The 20,782-nt window shown below is 45.5% G+C and overlaps 1 protein-coding gene across 2 annotated transcripts; it reads left to right on the top strand.

Annotated features, from left to right (window-relative positions):
* Positions 1-8,550: 8,550 nt before the first annotated feature.
* On the top strand, positions 8,551-20,555 carry LOC100596580 (zinc finger protein 627-like). Of its 2 annotated transcripts, none has more exons than XM_030820770.1 (4): positions 8,551-8,671; positions 16,295-16,421; positions 17,977-18,037; positions 19,265-20,555. In XM_030820770.1, exons 1-4 carry the CDS (start codon positions 8,669-8,671, stop codon positions 20,418-20,420), a joined length of 1,347 nt encoding a protein of 448 aa, XP_030676630.1. In that variant the 5' UTR covers positions 8,551-8,668; the 3' UTR covers positions 20,421-20,555. The 2 variants fall into 2 exon arrangements, with proteins under 2 accessions (XP_030676630.1, XP_030676631.1); XM_030820771.1 differs by lacking the exon at positions 8,551-8,671 and adding an exon at positions 13,668-14,216.
* The last annotated feature ends 227 nt before the right edge of the window (positions 20,556-20,782 follow it).

Here is a 20,782-nt window from a genome sequence, read left to right as displayed (position 1 = left end):
AGGAGGTCAGGGATGCAGCGAGTGACGATTGCACCACTGCACTCCAGCCTGAGAGACAGAGCAAATCCCTGTCTCAGAAAAACAAAAAAAAAACAAAAAAAACATAAAACTTCTGTACAGCAAAAGAAACAGTCACAGTCAACAAAGTGAAGAGACAGCCCACAAAATGGAAGAAAATATTTGCAAATGATCCATCTGACAAGGGATTAATAAACAATATATGGGGAGCTCAAATACCTCAATAGGAAAAAAATCTAATAATTCAAATTAAACATGGGCAAAATATCTGAATAGACATTTCTCAAAAAAAGACATAAAAATGAAAATCAGATATATGAAAAGGTGCTCAACATCATCAGAGAAGTGAAAAGACAACAATACCATATCATCTCACCCCAATTAAAATGGCTTTTATCCCAAAGAGAGGTAATAACAAATGATGGCAAGGATGTGAAAAAAAGAGACCCTTGTACGCTGTCGGTGGAAATGTAAAATAGTAAGCCACTGTGGAGAACAGTTTGAAGGCTCCTCAAAAATCTGGAATTAGAATTACCTATGATCCAGCAATCACATTGCTAGGTATATTCTAAAAAGAAAGGAAATCAGCATATCAAAGAGATATCTGCACTCTGATGTTTATTGCGGCACTATTCACAATAGCCAAGATTCAGAAGCAGCCTAAGTGTTCATCAAAAGATGAATGGATAAAGAAAATGTGGTACATATTGGCTGGGCGCGGTGGCTCACACCTGTAATCCCAGCACTTTGGGAAGCCGAGGCAGGCGGATCACGAGGTCAGGAGATTGTGACCATCCTGGCTAACACGGTGAAACCCCATCTCTACTAAAAATACAAAAAAAATTAGCCGGGCGTGGTGGTGGGTGCCTGCAGTCCCAGCTACTCAGGAGGCTGAGGCAGGAGAATGGCATGAACCCGGGAGGCGGAGTTTGCAGTGAGCCGAGATCGCACCACTGCAGTCCAGCCTGGGTGACAGAGTGAGACTCCGTCTCAAAAAAAAAAAAAAGAAAATGTGGTACATATACACAGTGGAGTACTATTCAGCCATGAAAAAGAATGAGATCCCGTCATGTGAGACATCATGCATGGAACTAGAAGTCATTATGTTAAGTAAAATAAGCCAGGCACAGAAAGGCAAACTTCACATGCTCTCACTAATTTCTGGGACCTAAAAATTAAAACAATTGAACTCATAGAGAAAAAGAGCAGAATAATGGTTACCAGAGGCAAGGAAGGATAGTGGAGGAGGCAGGAAAGTAGGGGTGGTTAATGGGTAGAAAATTATACTTAGAATAAATAAGATCTAGTATTTCATAGCACACATGGTGACTACAGTCAACAATAATTTATTATACATTTAAAAATAAAGGGGTATAATTGGATTGTTTGTAATGCAAGGAAACAATAAATGCTTGAGGTGATGAATACCTGATTTATCCTAATGTGATTTGATATGGCTTGGCTGTGTCCCCACCCAAATCTCAACTTGAATTCTGTCTTCCAGAATTCCCATGTGTTGTGGGAGGGACCCAGGGGAAGGTAATTGAATCATGGGGGCTGGTCTTTCCCATGCTATTCTCACAATAGTGACTAAGTCTCACAAGATCTGATGGATTTATCTGGGGTTTCTGCTTTTGTTTCCTCCTCATTTTCTCTTGCCGCCACCACATAAGAAGTGCCTTTTGCTTCCCGCCATGATTCTGAGGCCTCCCCAGCCATGTGAAACTGTAAGTCCAATTAAACTTCTTTTTCTTTCCAGTTTTGGGTATGTCTTTATTAGTAGCTTGCAAATGGACTAATACAGTAAATTGGTACCAGCAGTGGGTTGTTGCTGAAAAGATACCCAAAAATGTGGAAGCAACTTTGGAACTGGGTAACAGGCAGAGGTTGGAACAGTTTGGAAAGCTCAGAAGGCAGGAAGATGTGGGAAAGTTTGGAACCTCCTACAGATGTGTTGAATGGCTTTGACAAAAATACTGATAGTGATATGAACAAGAAAATCCAGGCTGAGGTGGTCTCAGATGGAGGTGAAGAACTTGTTGGGAACTGGAGCAAAGGTGACTCTTGTTATGTTTTAGCAAAGAGACTGGTGGCATTTTGCCCCTGCCCTAGAGATTTGTGGAACTTTGAACTTGAGAGAGATGATTTAGGGTATCTAGAGGAAGAAATTTCTGAGCAGAAAAGCATTCAATAGGTGACTAGCTGACTTGGGTGCTGTTAAAAGCATTTGTTTTAAAAGGGAAACAGAGCATAAAGGTTTGGAAAATTTGCAGCCTGATGATGCAGTAGAAAAGAAAAACCCATTTTTTGAGGAGAAATTCAATCTGGCTGCAGAAATTTGCATAAGTAGCAAGGAGCCAAATGTTAATCCCCAAGACCATGGGGAAAATGTCTCCAGGCCATGCCAGACACCTTCACACAGCCCTTCCCATCACAGGCCCAGAGGCCCAGGAGGAAAAAGTGGTTTCACGGGGCCAGGCCCAGGGTCCCCGTGCTGTGTGCAATGTAGGGACTTGGTGCCCTGTGTCCCAGCCACTCCAGCCATGACTGAAAGGGGCAAACATACAGCTTGGGCTGTGGCTTCAAAGGGTTGAAGCCCCAAGCCTTGGCAGCTTCCACATGGTGTTGAGCCTGCGGTACAAAGAAGTCAAGAATTGAGGTTTGGGAACCTCCACATAGATTTCAGAAGATGTATGGAAACACTTGGATGTCCAGGCAAAAGTTTACTGCAGAGGTGGGGTGCTCATGGAGAACCTCTGCTAGGGCAGTGCAGAAGGGAAATGTGGGGTCAGAGCCCTGCTACAGAGTCTCTACTGGGGCACTGCCTAGTGGAGCTGTGAGAAGAGGGCTACCATCCTCCAGACCCCAGAATGGTAGATCCACTGACAGATTGCACCGTGCACCTGGAAAAGCTGCAGACACTCAACACCAGCCCGTGAAAGCAGCTGGGAGGGAGGCTGTACCTGGAAAGCCACAGGGGCAGAGGTGCCCAAGACCATGGAAACCCACCACTTGCATCAGTGTGACCTGGATGTGAGCCCTGGAGTCAAAGGAGATCATTTTGGAGCTTTAAAATTTGACTGCCCTGCTGGATTTCAGACTTGCATGGGCCCTGTAACTCCTTTGTTTTGGCCAATTTCTCCCCTTTGGAATGGCTGCATTTACCCAATACCTGTACCCCCACTGTATCTAGGAAGCAGCTAGCTTGCCTTGGATTTTACAGGCTCATAGGTGGGAGGGACTTGCCTTGTCTCAGATGAGACTTTGGACTATGGACTTTGGGATTAATGCTGAAATGCATTAAGACTTTGGGGTACTGTTGGGAAAGCATGATTGATTTTGAAATGTGAGGACATGAGATTTGGAGGGGTCAGGGGTAGAATGATATGGTTTGGCTGTGTCCACACCCAGATCTCAGCTTGAATTATATCTCCCAGAGTTCCCACATGTTGTGGGAGGAACCCAGAGGTAGGTAATTGAATCATGGGGGATGGTCTTTCCCATGCTATTCTCATAGTAATGAGACGGGTTTATCAGGGATTTCTGCTTTTGCTTTTTCCTCATTTTCTCTTGCCGCTGCCATGTAAGAAGTGCCTTTTGCCTCCCGCCATGATTTTGAGGCCTCCCCAGCCATGTGGAACTGTAAGTCCAATTAAATATCGTTTTCTTTTCTTTTTTTTTTTTTCTGAGATGGAGTCTCGCTCTGTCACCCAGGCTGGAGTGCAGTGGCACGATCTCAGCTCACTGCAACCTCCGCCTCCCAGGTTCAAGCAATTCTTCTGCCTCAGCCTCCTGAGTAGCTGGGACTCCAGGCTCATGCTACCACGCCTGGCTAATTTTTGTATTTTTAGTAGAGACAGGGTTTCACCGTCTTGGCCAGGCTGGTCTTGAACTCCTGACCTCAAGATCCACCCACCTCAGCCTCCCAAAGTGTTGGGATTATGGGCGTGAGCCACCGCACCCAGCCAACATATTTTTCTTCCCAGTCTCAGGTATGTCTTTATCAGCAGTGTGAAAATGGACTAATACATGGTTATTACACATTTAATGCCTGTATTAAAATATCTCTTGTACCCAATAAATATATGCACCTACTGTGTACCCCCCCACACACAAAAGATAGTGTGCTTGGTGTTTTTAAATAGGTTTTGCCTAAAGTCTAGTTAAGTATGATAATGGTATATCCACTCTTGTTCTCTTTTGATTACTATTTGCATGGAATACCTTTTTACCTCTGTATTAGGCTTTTCTGGCATTGCCATAAAAATACCTGAGGCTGGATAACTGATAAAGAAATGTTTTATCAACCCATGGTTCTGCAAGCTTTATAGGAAGCATGGTGCTGGCATCTGCTCAGGTTCTGGAGAGGCCTCGGAGTTTTTACTTACAGTGGAAGGTGAAGCCAGAGCAGGCCTCTCACATGGCAAAATAGGAACAAGAGAGACAGAGGTAGAGGGGAGGTGCCACGTACTTTCAAACCACCAGATCTTGTGCGAACTCAGAAGAAGAGCTCACCTATCACGAAGGCGATGGCCCAAGCCATTCATTAGAGATCTGCCCCCATGATCCAAACACCTCCTACCAGGCCCTTCTTCCAACCTTGGGGATTGCAATTCAATGTGAGATTTGGCGGGGACATACATTCAAAGTATATAATCCTCCATTCCATTTCGAGTATTTTTGTCCTGGGGTATAAAATGAATGTCTTGGCCGTGGATGGTGGCTCATGCCTGTAATCCCAGCATTTTTTTTTTTTTTTTTAAGACGGAGTCTCACTCTATCACCGGGCTGGAGTGCAGTGGCATGATCTCGGCTCACGGCAACTTCCGCCTCCCGGGTTCAAGTGATTCTCCTGCCTCAGCCTCCTGAGTAGCTGGGATTACAGGCTCGTGCCACCACGCCCAGCTAATTTTTGTATTTTTAGTAGAGATTGGGTTTCACCATGTTGGTCAAGATGGCCTCGATCTCTTGACCTCGTGATCTACACGCCTTGGCCTCCCAAAGTGCTGGGATTACAGGCGTAAGCCACCGTGCCAGGCCAATCCTAGCATTTCTGGAGACTGAGGTGGGAAGACTGCTGGAGGCCAAGACTTCAAGTTCAGCGTGGGCAACATGGTGAGACTTTGTGTGGAGAAGAAATTTTTTTTAATTTATACAATTAATGACATTTTAATGTCATTCTATCAATTGATATTAGGTAAGTGTTAGGTGTGACTGATATTCTGGTTATGTATAAAATTAACTCAATTTTTGAGATATGAAAACTGCCAGGGCCAGGCGTGGTGGCTCACACCTGCAATCCCAGCACTTTGGGAGGCTGAGGCAGGCGGATCACCTGAGGTTAGGAGTTTGAGTCCAGCCTGGCCAACATGGTGAAATCCCATCTCTACTAAAGATACAAAAAATTAGCCCAGCATGGTAGCACGCGCCTATAATCCCAGCTACTGGGAAGGCTGAGGCAGGAGAATCGCTTGAGCCCGGGAGGTGGAGGTTGCAGTGAGCTGATATCATGCCACTGCACTTCAGCCTGGGCAACAGAGTGAGACTCTCTCAAAAAAAAAAAAAAAAGAAAAGAAAACTGCCTTTTATTTTTAATTTTTTTGTATTTTTAATTTTGAGACAGGGTCTCACTCTGTCACCCAGGCTGGAATGCAGTGGCTCAATCACTCATCACTGCAACCCCAGGTGATTCTGGGCTCAAGTGATTCTCCTGCCTCAACCACCCTAGTAGCTGGGACTACAGGCACGTGCCACTATGCCCAGCTATTATTTAACTTAAATTTTTTTTGGGGGGGTGGTGGTATGGAGTCTTGCTCTGTCACCTAGGCTGGAGTGCAGAGGTATGATCTTGGCTCACTGCAACCTCTGCCTCCTGGGTTCAAGTGATTCTCCTGCTTCAGCCTCCCAAGTAGCTGGAATAACAGGCGGCCACCACCATGCCTGGCTAATTTTTGTTTTGTATTTTTAGTAGAGATGGGGTTTCACCATGTTGGCCAGACTGATCTCAAACTCCTGACTTCAGGTATCCACGCACCTCAACCACCCAAGGTGCTGGGATTACAGGTGTGTGTCACCACACCCAGCCCTGCCCATGTTTTTAACTTAAATTTTCATACTCATACATGTAGCTCCACATTCTCCTCTATTCACAGGCCCTGATAATCTCTATTCTACTTTATCCCTTTATGAATTTGACTATTCCAGGCACCTCATATAAGTGAAAGCATACAATATTTATTCTTGTGTCTCTGGCTTATTCAACTTAGCATAATGTTTTCAAGTTGCATGCATGTGTAAACATGTGTCAGTAATTCATTGCTTTCTTGTGCCTGAAAATATTCTATTGTAGGGATAAACCACACTTTGCTCATCCATTTTTATGTTGATAAACATGTGGGTTTTTTCCACGATAATATTTTGGCTGTTCTGAATAAGGCTGCTAAGAAATTGGTGTACATGTGTCTCTGTGTGTTGTGCTTTTGATTTTTTAGGATATATACCTAGGAATTGAATAGCTGGGTCACAGGGGAATTCTAAGTTCACCCTTTTTAGGAACAGCTACACTGTTTTACACAGTGGCTGCAATGTTTTACATTCTCTACAGCAGTGCACAAGGATTCCCATTTCTCCATGTCCTCATCCACACTTATTATAATTTTTTTTTTTTTTTTTTTTTTTTTGAGACAGAGTCTCACACTGTCGCCCAGGCTGGAGTGCAGTGGCACAATCACAGCTCGCTGCAGCCTTGACTTCCCTGGCTCAAGTGATCCTCCCACCTCAGCTTCCTAAGTAACTGGGACTATAGGTGCTAAGGTGGGACTACAGGTCTGACCCCTGCTTTCCATCGTGGCCTGAACTAGATTTCTAGATTTTCAGGTTTACTTTGAGATTCCCTTAGCTGAGAGGGGAATCCTTCAGTTTGGGAGAGAGGGGTGGGCTTTGAATTTTATTTTTGGTTTACACATAGAATAGCTGGAGTCCGACTGTGATTTGATATATGTAGAAAATCTGTTAAGGTCAGAGACCCATTGGATTACCTTATGGAGAAAAGGTTTATGAATTTGACAATTTATGTCAGTCAGTACCTTAAATTGACTCCAGGTGAGTTTCCTGCTGGTGAAAATGAAGGTCTGGGGCTGGGTGCGGTGTCCTCGTCTCTACAAAAATACCAACATTAGCCAGACATGATGGCGGGTGCCTGTAATCCCAGCTACTCTGGAGGCTGAGGCGGGAGAATCCCTTGAACTTGGAAGGCGGAGGTTGCAGTGAGCGGAGACCGCGCTATTGCCCTCCAGCCAGGGCGACAGAGTGAGACTCCGTCTCAAAAAAAAAAAAAAAAAAAAAGAAAACAAAAGAAAATGAAGGTCTGGAAGGAGAGAGAGAGTGTTGCCACACTATGCAGAGGGGACAGGAAGGCATGTTGAGAGCCTAGAGTTAAATCCTTCAGTGTTCCGGCCTCATCACCAGGTTGTGATCAGTTCTGGGGCTCTGTTTCAGCAGTCAGAATCTGGCTCCCAAGAATCTGTTTAACCTCCTGCTGAACTGTGGCTGAAAAACTGCTTCTCTGAGCTAGTTCATGTTTTTGCTTTTCTTCTCTTTTGATTCCTTTATAGAATATTGCTGCCATATAATTCCAGTTTTTCCACACATTTAACAATTTTATTCCATTGCTGGTGTGTTTTTATTTTCTTGGTGAAAAGAGTAGACTCCAGGGCACGGTGGCTCACGCCTGTAATCCCAGCACTTTGGGAGGCCGAAGGGGGCGGATCACTAGGTCAGGAGATTGAGACATCCTGGCCAACATGGTGAAACCCCGTCTCTACTAAAAATACAAAAATTAGCTGGGTGTGTTGGCGCGTACCTGTAATCCCAGCTACTCAGGAGGCTGAGGCACGAGAATCGCTTGAACTCAGGAGGCGGAGGTTGCAGGGAGCCGAGATCGCGCCACTGCACTCCAGCCTGGAGACAGTGCGAGACTCCGTCAAAAAAAAAAAAAAAAAAAAAAAAAAAAAAAAAGACTGAGAGATCAGGTGGGAGAAAGGCTTGGCCATGCAGCCAGCAGCCTCATCCCAACTTCCCGATCCCTGGAGGACATCAGACCCCCTCTCCTACTGCAGTGTGGCCTGTGTGGCCTCGGCTCCCCTTCTGCTCCGAGGCCAGGGGATGGCTCCACTGGACAGTGAGTCTGGGATTCCCTGCACACAGTTGTGACCCCCCAGTCCTGATCCTCCAGTCCAGGAGGAAGAAGCAGGAAGGGCTCGCAGACTACTGGCAGGAATTCTTCTTAAATGCAAATATTCCCTGGGAGGGGTCAGGTCACTGCCCAGGGAGGAACCCCCCCCTCCCCCCGCGCCCCGTGCCAAGAGCTGTGTCTGGAACCTGTTCATCTGGCTCCACTCAGCTCTGGGAGATCACTTATTCTGTCACTCAGTGTCCAGGGGGCGGGACCTGGAGCACTATCCAATCAGAGCCGCTGGGCGGGGCCGTGAGAACTGTCAATCAGGCGCCCTGCAGGCTGGAGGATGCGAGGTTGAAAAAGCCCGCGGCGTCTTCTCTGTCCCCTGCGCTCGGCTCCCTGCTCGGTCGCGCTGGAACCTGTACTGGCAGCCGGAGGTGGAAGTAGGAACCGGGATACCGCGGAAGCCGGGAAATGGTGAGTGTCCGAGGCCGGGTGTCCCAAGACGGGGTAAGGCTGGTTGTAACCGACCGGAACCGGCTGTGGCGGGACCCAGACCTCCTAGCTGTTGTCTCTGGGGTCTGAGGACCCGAGTGCCCTGGCGCAGCTCGGTCCTCGGTCCCCTCGGCCTCAGGGTGGGGCTGGGCCTGCAGCCGGGACTCCGGGCGTCCTGTCCGGTCCCTGCGCGGCAACTGCGGCCGCGGCACCTACGGCCCCGGCCCCGGCCCCGGAGCCCTCTCTTGGCAGCTCCGTGTCTGCAGCCCCGCGTCTCCCCAGATTGTGCGGGGACACGGGAGGGTCATGGGGAGAATCCGCCTCGGGTGCGGGGTTCATGTGGAAGGAGCAGCAGTCTGTGGGGTCCCCAGTTCCTCCTTTGTCTCCAAGGGGCTCGAGTTTTTACTGAGATATTCAGATATATGCGAAGCAGGGTCTCAAATCCGCAACTGTGATCCCTGGCCCAGCTTCTCCTAGGGCTGCCAGCAAATCCCTGGATTTCCAGATCCCGCTCCGCGTTTTAGAGCTGGCCTCCTCTTCAGTTCACCACAACAATGTCAACTCTTCGTCCTCCAGGCTTTGTTTCAAACACAGCCGTGTGTGTGTTTGTGTGTGTGTGTGTGTGTGTGTGTGTGTGTGTATTTTTTGAGACGGAGTCTCGCTCTGTCGCCCAGGCTGGAGTGCAGTGGCGCAATCTCGGCTTACTGAAACCTCCGCCTCCTGGGTTCAAGCGATTCTCCTGAATTTTTAGTAGAGACGAGTTTTCACCGTGTTGGCCAGCCTGGTCTCAAACTCCTGACCTCAGGTGATCCACCCTCCTCAGCCTCCCAAAGTGCTGGGATTACAGGCATGAGCCACTGCAACCGGCCTCACACGTTTTTCATATATATCTATATATATTTATATTTATATCTATATCTATATCTATATCTATATCTATATCTATATATAATTTTTTTTTTTTTTTGGTGGAGACGGAGTCTCACTCTGTTACCCAGGCTGGAGTGCAGTGGCACGATCTCGGCTCACTGCAACCTCCGCCTCGCGGGCTCAAGCAATGCTCTTGCCTCAGCCTCCCGAGTAGCCGGGACTACAGGCGCGTGCCGCCATGCCCGGCTAATTTTTGTATTTTAGTAGAAAAGGGTTGTCACCATGTTGTCCAGGCTGGTCTCGAACTCCTGACCTCAGGTGATCTGCCCGTCTCAGCCTCCTGAAGTGCTGGGATTACAGGTGTGAGCCATGGCGCCTGGCCACACGCAATATTTTAATGGGCTTTTTTTTTTAAGAGGGCAAAATATGGCTCCTTCTGTAAAGATTTGTGTTTGTGAACATTTCACATTTGAGGAAGCCGAGAAAAACCACCTGACACTCTGCTGTAAACAATCTTTATGCCTCTCCTCCTTTTATCTGCCCAAGGCACGGACACCTTCTGAGAATGTCTTTGGGTTGAAGTTTATCTTTGGAAACTTTACAGGCCGATGTGTCCTCAACTCACCCTCCATCTTATCCTGGTCCTGGGTTTCAGAACTGCCTGGGGCTGACCGAGGATGCCCACAGCTGCCATGTTTCTTGGAGGGTGGGTCACTCCTCCCAGAGGACAACCTGAGGCGTGGAGTTGGGGCTTCCCAGGAGAGGAGCTGGGTGCCCTGGGGTGGGAGGAGTCCCCTGGTATTCCCCTCCTTAAAAAGCTAATCCTGGGCCAGGAACAGTCTCTCATGCCTGTAATCCCACCACTTTGGGAAGCCTGTAATCCCACCACTTTGGGAAGCCGAGGCGGGCAGACCCCTTGAGTCCAGGAGTTCGAGACCAGCCTAGGCAACATGGCGAAACCCCGTCTCTACTAAAAATACAAAAAAACTACCGGGTGTGGTGGTGTGTGCCTCTAGTCCCAGCTCCTGGGGAGGCTGAGTTGGGAGGATCACCTGAGCCAGGGAGGTCAAAGCTGCAGTCAGCCGCATTCGCACCACTGCACTCCGGCCTGGGCAACTGGAGTGAGACCCAGTCTCAAAAAAAAAAAAAAGCTCTAATCCCCTGGGACACTCAGCTCTTCTTCCCCAACCCCAGATTCCATTCCTTGGGGACACTTGGCTCATCAGCCAATTGGATGGTGGTATTGAGGGGACAAGGCAGAAATGATTCCTGTTTTCTGGATGCTCTCAGAATAGTGAAGGGAGAAAACTATTCCTAAGGACAGGAAAACCCACCCCGCTGAGATGGTGCAAGAACCTGAAAAGCAAAATGCACCTTAGGAACACAGGGGACACACAATGTGTCGTCTCCTGGGAGGGTGGTCACTGAGCACTTCGGTGAGCAGGATGGGGATGGGGGGATGCCCCTGGTGACAGGAGGATACGATGTGACACTTGAGTCAGACTTGTCTGCGTTCTAGGTCCTTATTATCTCTCTCTGGGCTTGTCACCTTGCAGAGATTGGTTCACCTATTTCAGCTTCAGATTAAATCTCTACTTTTGGAAGCTTTTCAACTATCTTTTGGTTATCAATTTCTAGTTTAATATGATTTGATAGTATACTTTATAGCATTTCTATTCAATTTGTTAAGTCATATTTTATGCTTCCAGTGTAGTTTACTTTGGTGAATATTTCATGTGAGCTTGAGAGGAATTTGTACTCTGCTGGTGTTGAATGAAGGATTCTATAAATACATATCAATTAAATGCAGTTGATTAATTGATACAGTTTGGCTGTGTCCCCACCCAAATCTCATGTTGAATTGTGGTTCCCATAATCCTCACCTGTTGTGGAAGGGACCTGGTGGAGATAATTGAATCATGGGGGTGGTTTTCCCCATCCTGTTCTGGTGATAGTGAGTGAGTTCTCAAGAGATCTGATGGTGGCCAGGCGCGGTGGCTCACACCTGTAGTCCCAGCACTTTGGGAGGCGGAGGCGGGAGGATCACGAGGTCAGGAGATCGAGACCATCCTGGCTAACATGGTGAAACCCCGTCTCTACTAAAAATACAAAAAATTAACCGAGCGAGGTGGCGGGTGCCTGTAGTCCCAGCTACTCGGGAGGCTGAGGCAGGAGAATGGCGTGAACCCAGGAGGCGGAGCTTGCAGTGAGCCGAGATCGCGCCACTGCACTCCAGGCTGGGCAACAGCGAGACTCCGTCTCAAAAAAAAAAAAAAAAAATAGAGATCTGATGGTTTTATAAGGGGCTTCCTTCTTCTCTGGGCACTTGTTCTTCTCCTTCCTGCCACCATGTGAAGAAGGACGTGTTTGCTTCCCCTTCTGCCATGATTATAACTTTCCTGAAGCATGTCTTTATTAGCTGCATGAGAACGGACTAATACATTATTGATGCTGTTGAGTTTAGCTATATCATTAGTGATTTTTTTGTTGTATTGACCTATTAATTATTGATAGAGGTGAACTGTTGGCTTCCAACTATAATTTTGGATTTGTATATTTTGTCTTATAGTTTTATGTTTTTGTCTTGTATCTTGATGTTATATTTTATGGGCATACATATAAGTAATAAAGATTATTATACCTTATGTCTTTTTTTTTTTGAGACAGGGTCCCCATCTGTCTCCCAGGCTGGAGTGCAGTGGCACAATCACAGCTCACTGCAGCTTTGACCTCCCAGTGCCCAGGCTCAAGTGATCCTTCAGCCTCAGCCTCCTGAGTAGCTGGTACTACAGGCATGTACCACGATGCCTAGCTAATTTTTGTATTTTTTTTTTTTGTAGAGACAAGCCTTCGCCATGTTGCCCAGACTGGCCTCGAGCTCCTGGACTCAAGCATTCTGCTCACCTTGGCCTCCCAAAGTGCTGGAATTACAGGTGTGAGTCATTGTGCCTGGTCCTGTTATGTCTTCTTGCAAGATTGACCTCTTCACTGTTACAAAATCTCTTTTACAAGGCAATTATGGCCGGGCATGGTGGCTCACACCTGAAACCCCAGCACTTTGGGAGGCCAAGGCGGGTGGATCACCTGAGGTCAGGAGTTCGAGACCAGCGTGGCCAACATGGCGAAACCCCGTCTCTACTAAAAATACAGAAAATAGCCGGGCATGGTGGCAGGCACCTGTAATCCCAGCTACTCGGGAGGCTCAGGCAGGAGAATCACTTGAACCCAGGAGGCGGAGGTTGCAGTGAGCCGAGATTGCGCCATTGCGCTCCAGCCTGGGTGACACAGTGATACTCTGTTGCAAAAAAAAAAAAAGCAAGCCCAAGGCAATTATGAGGAAAATTCCTTGCCATTTTCCTTGATCTAGAATGTGATTTATCTGAGTTTTATAAAACTATTGCACATTTCTTTTGATTAGTGTTACAATGGCTTATCTTCCGTCATACCTTTTTATTTAATCTATTCATATCTTTTTGTTTGAGATGATTTTCTTGTACACATTACTGAGCCTTGTTTAATCTACTGTGTTAATCTCTGTCTCTTTTTTGTGTATATAAATAACAGACATTTAAAGTGGTAATTGATATAATTGTATTAATATGTATATATGTAATTGTTCTCTGTTGTACTTTTTTTCTTTTCTCTTTCTTTCTTTCTCTTTCTTTCTTTCTTTCCTTTCTTTCTTTCTCTCTTTTCTTCTTTCTCCCTTCCCCTTCCCTTCCCTTTCCTTCCTTCCTTCCTTTCTCTCTCTCTCTTTCTCTTTCTTTCTTTCTTTCTGTCTGTCTGTCTCTCTGTCTCTTTCTTTCTTTTTTTAGACAGAGTTTTGCTCTTGTTGCCCAGGCTGGAGTGCAATGGCACCATCTCAGCTCACCACAACCTCCGCCTCCCACGTTCAAGCCATTCTCCTGCCTCAGCCTCCCGAGTAGCTGGGATTACAGGCACCCGCCACCATGCCCAGCTAATTTTGTATTTTTTAGTAGAGACGGGGTTTCTGCATGTTGGTCAGGCTGGTCACAAACTTCTGACCTTAGGTGATCTGCCTGCCTCGACCTCCCAAAGTGCTGGGGTTACAGGCTTGAGCCACCGCGCCCGGCCGACTGTTTAAAACTCTGCTTTAACCTCCAATTTCTGCTGAACTGAGCCTAGAGATCAGTCATTGCTGAAACTTAGGGCCTCCTCAGGTTTTTTCTAGAAATGTGTTATTTCCTGGGGCATGCGTGAGGTATTCCCCAGGATACCAAAGTGCTTTTGATTAGCCTAATTTCTGAAGGTAATTTTCTCTCCAGATTGTTTTTCTGGGTCTTAGATGGTCTATTCTGTCTTAGTCATAGACTATTGTTCCAGATGGTTGCAGGCGTTTTGTTGACAATATTTTTATGTAGTCCCTGCCAATTTTTGACCCCAGTTAGGTTTCAGTGTAGTTGAAACAGAGAAGAGAGCCTTATTTCAGACTTTTCGTAGGCCCAGGAGAAATTGGAGTATACGAAGATAATATTTGCAAATAAAATAAATATAATATTTGCAAATAAAATGGTAGAATAGGTCACTGCGCCTGGCCTGTTCTACATTTTCACTCGCCTTTTTCTCTTTGTTCATCTCTCTGTCAACAGTGTGGTGTGTTGAATATTATAGTTTCAAAATCCTTCATGTATGTTAGGTAAGCTGTCACTTTCTGGTTTAGAAGATTTTTAGCATTTTTAGACATTTGTTACCTCCATTAGTTTTGTTTAAGTAGCTTTTATTGACTACTAAGGGGTCTGTTTTAATGATTTAGGGAATTCTATAAATATTCATGAGAGATGACACCTTGGTGACATGCAGTTCTTTTTTTTTTTTTTTTTTTTTTTTGAGATGGAGTCTTGCTCTTGTCGCCCAGGTTGGAGTGCAATGGCGTGGTCCTAGCTCACTGCAACCTCCGCCTCCTGGGTTCAAATGATTCTCCTGCCTCAGCCTTCCGAGTAGCTGGGATTATAGGCGTCTGCCACCATGCCTGGCTAATTTTTGTATTTTTAGTAGAGATGGGTTTTTACCATGTTGGCCAGGCTGGTCTCGAACTCCTGGCTTTGTGATCTGCCTGCCTTGGCCTCCCGAATGCTAGGATTATGGGCGTAAGCCACTGCGCCCGGCTGACATGCAGTTCTTTAGAAGAATGTGTACAATCTTTATCCATCTTTCATTCTCCTTTGATGTTACCTAATATTTAAAAATTTTCCTTTAGGATGATGAAATACATTTCATTAACCTTATGTTACACTTCATTAAATTTAGTTTACAGAAAACCAGTTGCCAGCTTCCAGATGTTCTCTTATTGTAATCACATAGAATGGGCTAAATCCCCTAACATGTGAAATGTTACGTACCAAGGTCACTCAGACCCTTCGTACCCAGAGTTGTTTTTTCATGGCCATCTTAGTCTGTTTTATGTGAGTTAGAATAGAATACCTGAAACTGGGTAAAATACAAGAAATGATATTTGTTTTGTACAATTCTGGAGTTTGGGAAGTCTAAGGGCACAGTGGTGCATCTGGTGAACGCCTTCTTGCTGGTGGGGACTCTTCAGCATCTGAGGCAATGCAGGGAGGGAATTCCTAGGGGAGGGGGTGATTGTGCTAGCTTAGGGGTCTCTTCCTCTTCTTCTGAGGCCACCAGTCTTACTCCCCAGATATCTCATTTACTCATTGACCCTTTCATCCATCAGTGAATGAACCCATTCATGAGGCAGAGCCCTCATGACACAGTCACCTCTTCAAGGCCCCACTTTTGAATACTGACACATTGGGGATGAAGCTTCAGTATGAGTTTTGGAGGGGACAAACATTCAAACCTAGCAGTGGCCAATCAGGTATGCTTCTCTGCTGATTATATCACAAAATTTCAAGCTCCCAGAAGGAAGATGGAAATTAAGCAAATACCATATTATTTACTTGTTTATTTATTTTTCAATTTAATTTGAGACAGGGCCTCGCTCTGTCACCCAGGCTGGAGTTCAGTGTCACACTCATGGCTCACTGCAGCCTCTACCTCCTGGGTTCAAGCAATCCTCTCAGCTCAACCTCCCTAGTAGCTGGGACTACAGGCGTGTGCCATTATGCCTGGCTAATTTTTGTATGTTTTGTAGAGATGGGGTTTCGCCATGTTGCCCAGGCTTGTCCTGAACTCCTGAGCTCAAGCAATCCACTCATCTCAGCCTCCCAAAGTGCTGGCATTACAGGTGTGAGCCACTATGCCTAGTGGCAAATATCATATTGTTTGAATAAATAGTTTAGGCACACAGCTCCTTTTCTTTGTTATGCTGGTACAGCTCTCCTTAAATCTAGCTCTGAGATACCATCATAGTTCAACTTTCTAAATAAACGTGTGTAGGGATATGTTGTCTCAGAGCTGCTAATATTGTCTCTTGTAGACAACACATAGTAGGACTTTGTCATGAAAGTTAGTATAGACCCACCAGACAGAAAGACACTAGAGGTGATCTGGGCAGCATATCTCACTCCCTGAAATCATGAATGAGAGGCTTGTCCGTATTGGCTATTACTTTACTGAATGTGTTCAATTCTAGCATAAGAATTGCTATGATGGAGAAAGTGAGTATAGACAGAGGATAAGAGTTTGATGACCAAGTCATTGAATAAATGTTTGGAGTCTATAGCATTCTATGAACTTCCTCTAAAGTGAATGTAGCTTCCTAGTGCTGTCAGTCTGAACCTTCCTCTTCTGCCATGTGGGATGTTTCAGGACTCAATGATCTTTGAGGATGTGGCTGTGAACTTTACCCAGGAGGAGTGGGCTTTGCTGGATCCTTCCCAGAAGAAACTCTACAGAGATGTGATGTGGGAAATCATCAGGAACCTGATGTCTGTAGGTAAGGATGACATCATTTCTTCACTTAGTCAGTTACAGAACAAGTGTTTCTTGGTCATCTACATGGCTCAATGATTTGAAACATGGTAGGGAATACAGTAGACTGGCCAGATGCAGTGGCTCACGCCTGCAATCTTAGCACTTTGGGAGGCCAAGGTGGGCGGATCACTTGAGGTCATGAGTTTGAGACCAGCCTGGCCAACATGATGAAACCCCGTCTCTACTAAAAATACAAAAATTAGCCACGCGTGGTAGTGCACACCTGTAGTCCCAGCTACTCAGGAGGCTGAGGTGGGAGAATTGCTTGAACCTGGGAGGCAGAGGTTGCAGTGAGCCACAATTGTGCCGCTGCACTCCAGCCTTGGCCACAGAGCAAGACTCCATCTGAAAAAAAAAGGAATACAGTAGACCCTTGAACAAAGTGGGTGTCAGAGACTTTTAACCTCTGCACAGTTGATGATCTGGTTTTAACTTTTGACTCTATAAAATGTTAAATGTTGGCTGGGTGTGGTGGCTCACACCTGTAATCCCAGCACTTTGGGAGGCCGAGGTGGGCGGATCCTGTGAGGTAAGGAGTTCGAGACCAGCCTGGCCAACATGGTGAAACCTGTCTCTACTAAAAATACAAAAAATTAGCCGAGCATGGTGTTGGGCGCCTGTAATCCCAGCTACTCAGGAGGCTGGATGGGAGAATCGCGTCAACCTGGGAGGTGGAGGTTGCAGTGAGCTGAGATCATGCTACTGCACTCCAGTCTGGGCAACGAGAGTGAAACTTCGTCTCAAATAAAAAGAAAAGAAAGCTAAATGTTAATAGCCTATTGTTGACTGGAAGCTTTATCAGTAACATAACCAGTCAATTAATACATATTTTGTGGGTTGGTGTGTATGTGTAAGTGTATATTAGGACAGTGTCTCACTTTGTTACTCAGGCTGGAGTGTAGGGGCATGGTCATAGCTTAATACAACTTAGAACTCCTGGGGTCAAGCAATCCTCCTGCCTCAGACTCTTGAGTAGCTAGGATTGTAGGCAAGTGCCACCATGCTGGGCTGATTTTTAAATTATTTTTTGTGGAGATGGAGGTCTTGCTATGTTGCCCAGGCTGGTCTCAAACTCCTAGCCTCAAGCAGTCCTCCCACCTCATCCCTAAATGCTGGGATTATAGGTATAAACCACCATGCCTGGTCTGTTTGGTCTATTATATATGGTATTTTTATAATAAAGTAAGCTAGAGAAAAAAAATGTTATCAAGAAAATCATAAGGAAGTGAAAACATATTGACTTGATTAAGGGGATCATCCTAAAGGAATCCTTTTCGTTGTTTTCACATTGAGTAGCCTGAAGTGGAGGGGTTGGTCTTGTTCCCTCAGAGGCAGCAGAGGTTGATAAAAGTTTGCATATGAGTGGACCTTTGCCATTCAAGCCCATTTTGTTCAAGGGTCAATAATACTTTGGTGAATAAGTCAGGCATGGCCACACTGTCCCATGAACGTAGAATCTAAAATGTTTCTATAATTTTGTAATCATTTACCATAACTTTTATGGGTCTACATTTTAGGAATAAAATGGGAAGACCGGAACACTGAAGATCAGTACAAAAATTCCAGGAGAAATCCAAGGTAATTTGCACTTATAACATGAAGCTGTGTCCCTTGAGATAATGTTAGAGTGATAGGAAATTATATTTATTTACTTATGTATTCATTTATTTGAGACAAGGCTTAATCTCTCACATAGGCTAGAGTGCAGTGGCATGATCATAGCTTACTGCAGCCTTGAACCCCTGGACTCAAGCCATCCTCCTTTCTTGGCCTTCCAGAATGCTAGGATTACAGGCATGAGCCACTGTGCCCAGTGGAAATTTAAAGAACAAGCAAACAAAGTGAAGCAGCCCAGCTTCAAATTTGTTAATTTTTAGAATGTTTTCTCCAAAAATATATACTCAAATACATACACATTCATTGTTTGCAAAATAGTTGCCTTGGAAACAATATTAAGAAATCCCATAGTGGCTGGGTGCGGTGGCTCACACCTGTAATCCCAGCACTTTGGGAGGCTGAGGAGGGCGGATCACAAGGTCAGGAGGTCGAGACCATCCTGGCTAACATGATGAAACCTCATCTCTACTAAAAATACGAAAGAATTAGCTGGGCATGGTGGTGGGCGCCTGTAGTCCCAGCTGCTTGGGAGGCTGAGGCAGGGGAATCACGTGAACCCGGGAGGTGGAGCTTGCAGTGAGCCGAGATGGTGCCACTGCACTCCAGCCTGGGCAACAGAGTGAAACTCCATCTCAAAAATAAAATAAAATAAATAAATTAAAAAAAGAAACCCCATAGTGGCCAGATGTGGTGGTTGATGCTTGTAATCCCAGTACTTTGGGAGTCTGAATGGGAAGATTGCTTGAGCCCAGGAGTTTGAGACCAGCCTGGGCAATGCAGTGAGAACTCATCTCTACAAGAAATAAAAAAAAAATTAGCCAAGCCTGCTGGCGTATGCCTGTAGGCCCAGCTATGTGGGAGGCTGAGGTGGGAGGATTGCCTGAGCCTGGAAGGTGGAGGCTACAGCGAGCTATGGTCATACCACTGCATTCCAGCCTGGGCAACAGAGTGAGACCCTGTTTCAGGAAAAAAAGAAAAAGAAACCGCCTAGTAACATCACTGTTTTCATAATAGCTATAATAGAGCCCCTTTGCAGAGAATTCAGTCCACTCACTGTCAGACACTTCAGACAGAGCATAAAGCCTACGTTTCTCATGATAATGTAAGATATGCAAATCAAATGCTTGCTAATAAATATAAAATTATTTGTCAACAAACTCTTTGTAATGTGCTTCTTATTTTTTATAGAAATCATATAGCAGAGAGACTCTGTGAATGTAAAGATGGTCAATGTAGAGAAACTTTCAGCCTGATTCCAGACGGTATAACGAACAAGACTCTTCCTGGGGTAAAACCATGTGAAAGCAGTGTGTATGGAGAAGGCAATATGGATTATTCATCTCTGAATTGCTACATCAGAGCTGACATTGGACACAAACCATATGAGTGTCAGGAACATGGAGAGAAGTCACATAAATATAACCAGTGTGTAAAAACCTTCAGTTGCCTCCATTCCTTCCAAACACATGAAAAGCCTCACACTGGAGAGAAACCCTATGATTGTAAGGAATGGGAAAAAACCTTCGTTTCTCTCCAAACTGTTCGAAGATACAGGGTAATGCACAGTGGAGATGGACCTTATAAATGTAAGTTTTGTGGGAAAGCCTTTGATAATCTCAGTTTATATCTCACACATGAAAGATCTCATACTGGACAGAAGCCATATGAATGTAATGAATGTGGGAAAGCCTTTGGTTTTCCCAGCTCCTTTCATAGACATGAAAGAATGCACACCGGGGAGAAACCATATGAATGTAAGCAATGTGGGAAAACCTTTAGTTGTTCCAGTTCTATTAAAAAACATGAAAGAATCCACACTGGAGAGAAGCCCTATGAATGCAAGCAATGTGGGAAAGCCTTCGCTTCTTCCAATTCCTTTCAGTATCATGAAAGGACTCACACTGGAGAGAAACCCTATGAATGTAAGCAATGTGGGAAAGCCTTTAATTGTTCCAGTTCCATTAGAAAACATGCAAGAATTCACACTGGAGAGAAACCCTATATATGTAAACAATGTGGTAAAGCTTTTAGATTTCCCAGTTCTATTAAAAATCATGAAAAGACTCACACTGGAGAGAAACCCTATGAATGTGAGGAATGTGGGAAAGCCTTCAGATATTCCAGTTCACTTCGAGTACATAAAAGAATTCACACTGGAGAGAAGCCATATGAATGTGAGGACTGTGGGAAAGCCTTCAGTCATCCCACGACCTTTCATAGACATAAAATTACCCACACTGCAGAGAAACCTTATGAATGTCAGGAATGTGGGAAAGCCTTCCGTTATCCCATTGCTTTTCGTAGACATAAAATTACCCACACTGCAGAGAAACTTTGGGTGTAAGGAATGTGGGAAAGCCTTCTGTTATCACAGTTCCCTTCAAAGACATGAAAGGACTCACAATGGAGAAAAGTTGTATGGATATAAAAAACGTAAAGCCGGCTGGGCGTGGTGGCTGACACCTGTAATCCCAGCACTTTGGGAGGCCAAGGCAGGCGGATCATGAGGTCAAGAGATTGAGACCATCACAGCCAACATGGTAAATCCCCATCTCTACTAAAAATACAAAAGTTAGCTGGGCATGGTGGCATGTGCCTGTAGTACCAGCTACTTCGGAGGCTGAGGCAGGAGAATTGCTTGAACCTGGGAGGTGGAGGTTGCAGTGAGCCGAGATTGTGCCACTGCACTCCAGCCAGGTGACAGAG

Source organism: Nomascus leucogenys, chromosome 10 (genome assembly GCF_006542625.1).
Source record: "Nomascus leucogenys isolate Asia chromosome 10, Asia_NLE_v1, whole genome shotgun sequence".
Lineage (NCBI taxonomy): Eukaryota > Metazoa > Chordata > Mammalia > Primates > Hylobatidae > Nomascus > Nomascus leucogenys.
This window is presented reverse-complemented; position numbering and strand designations above follow the sequence as displayed.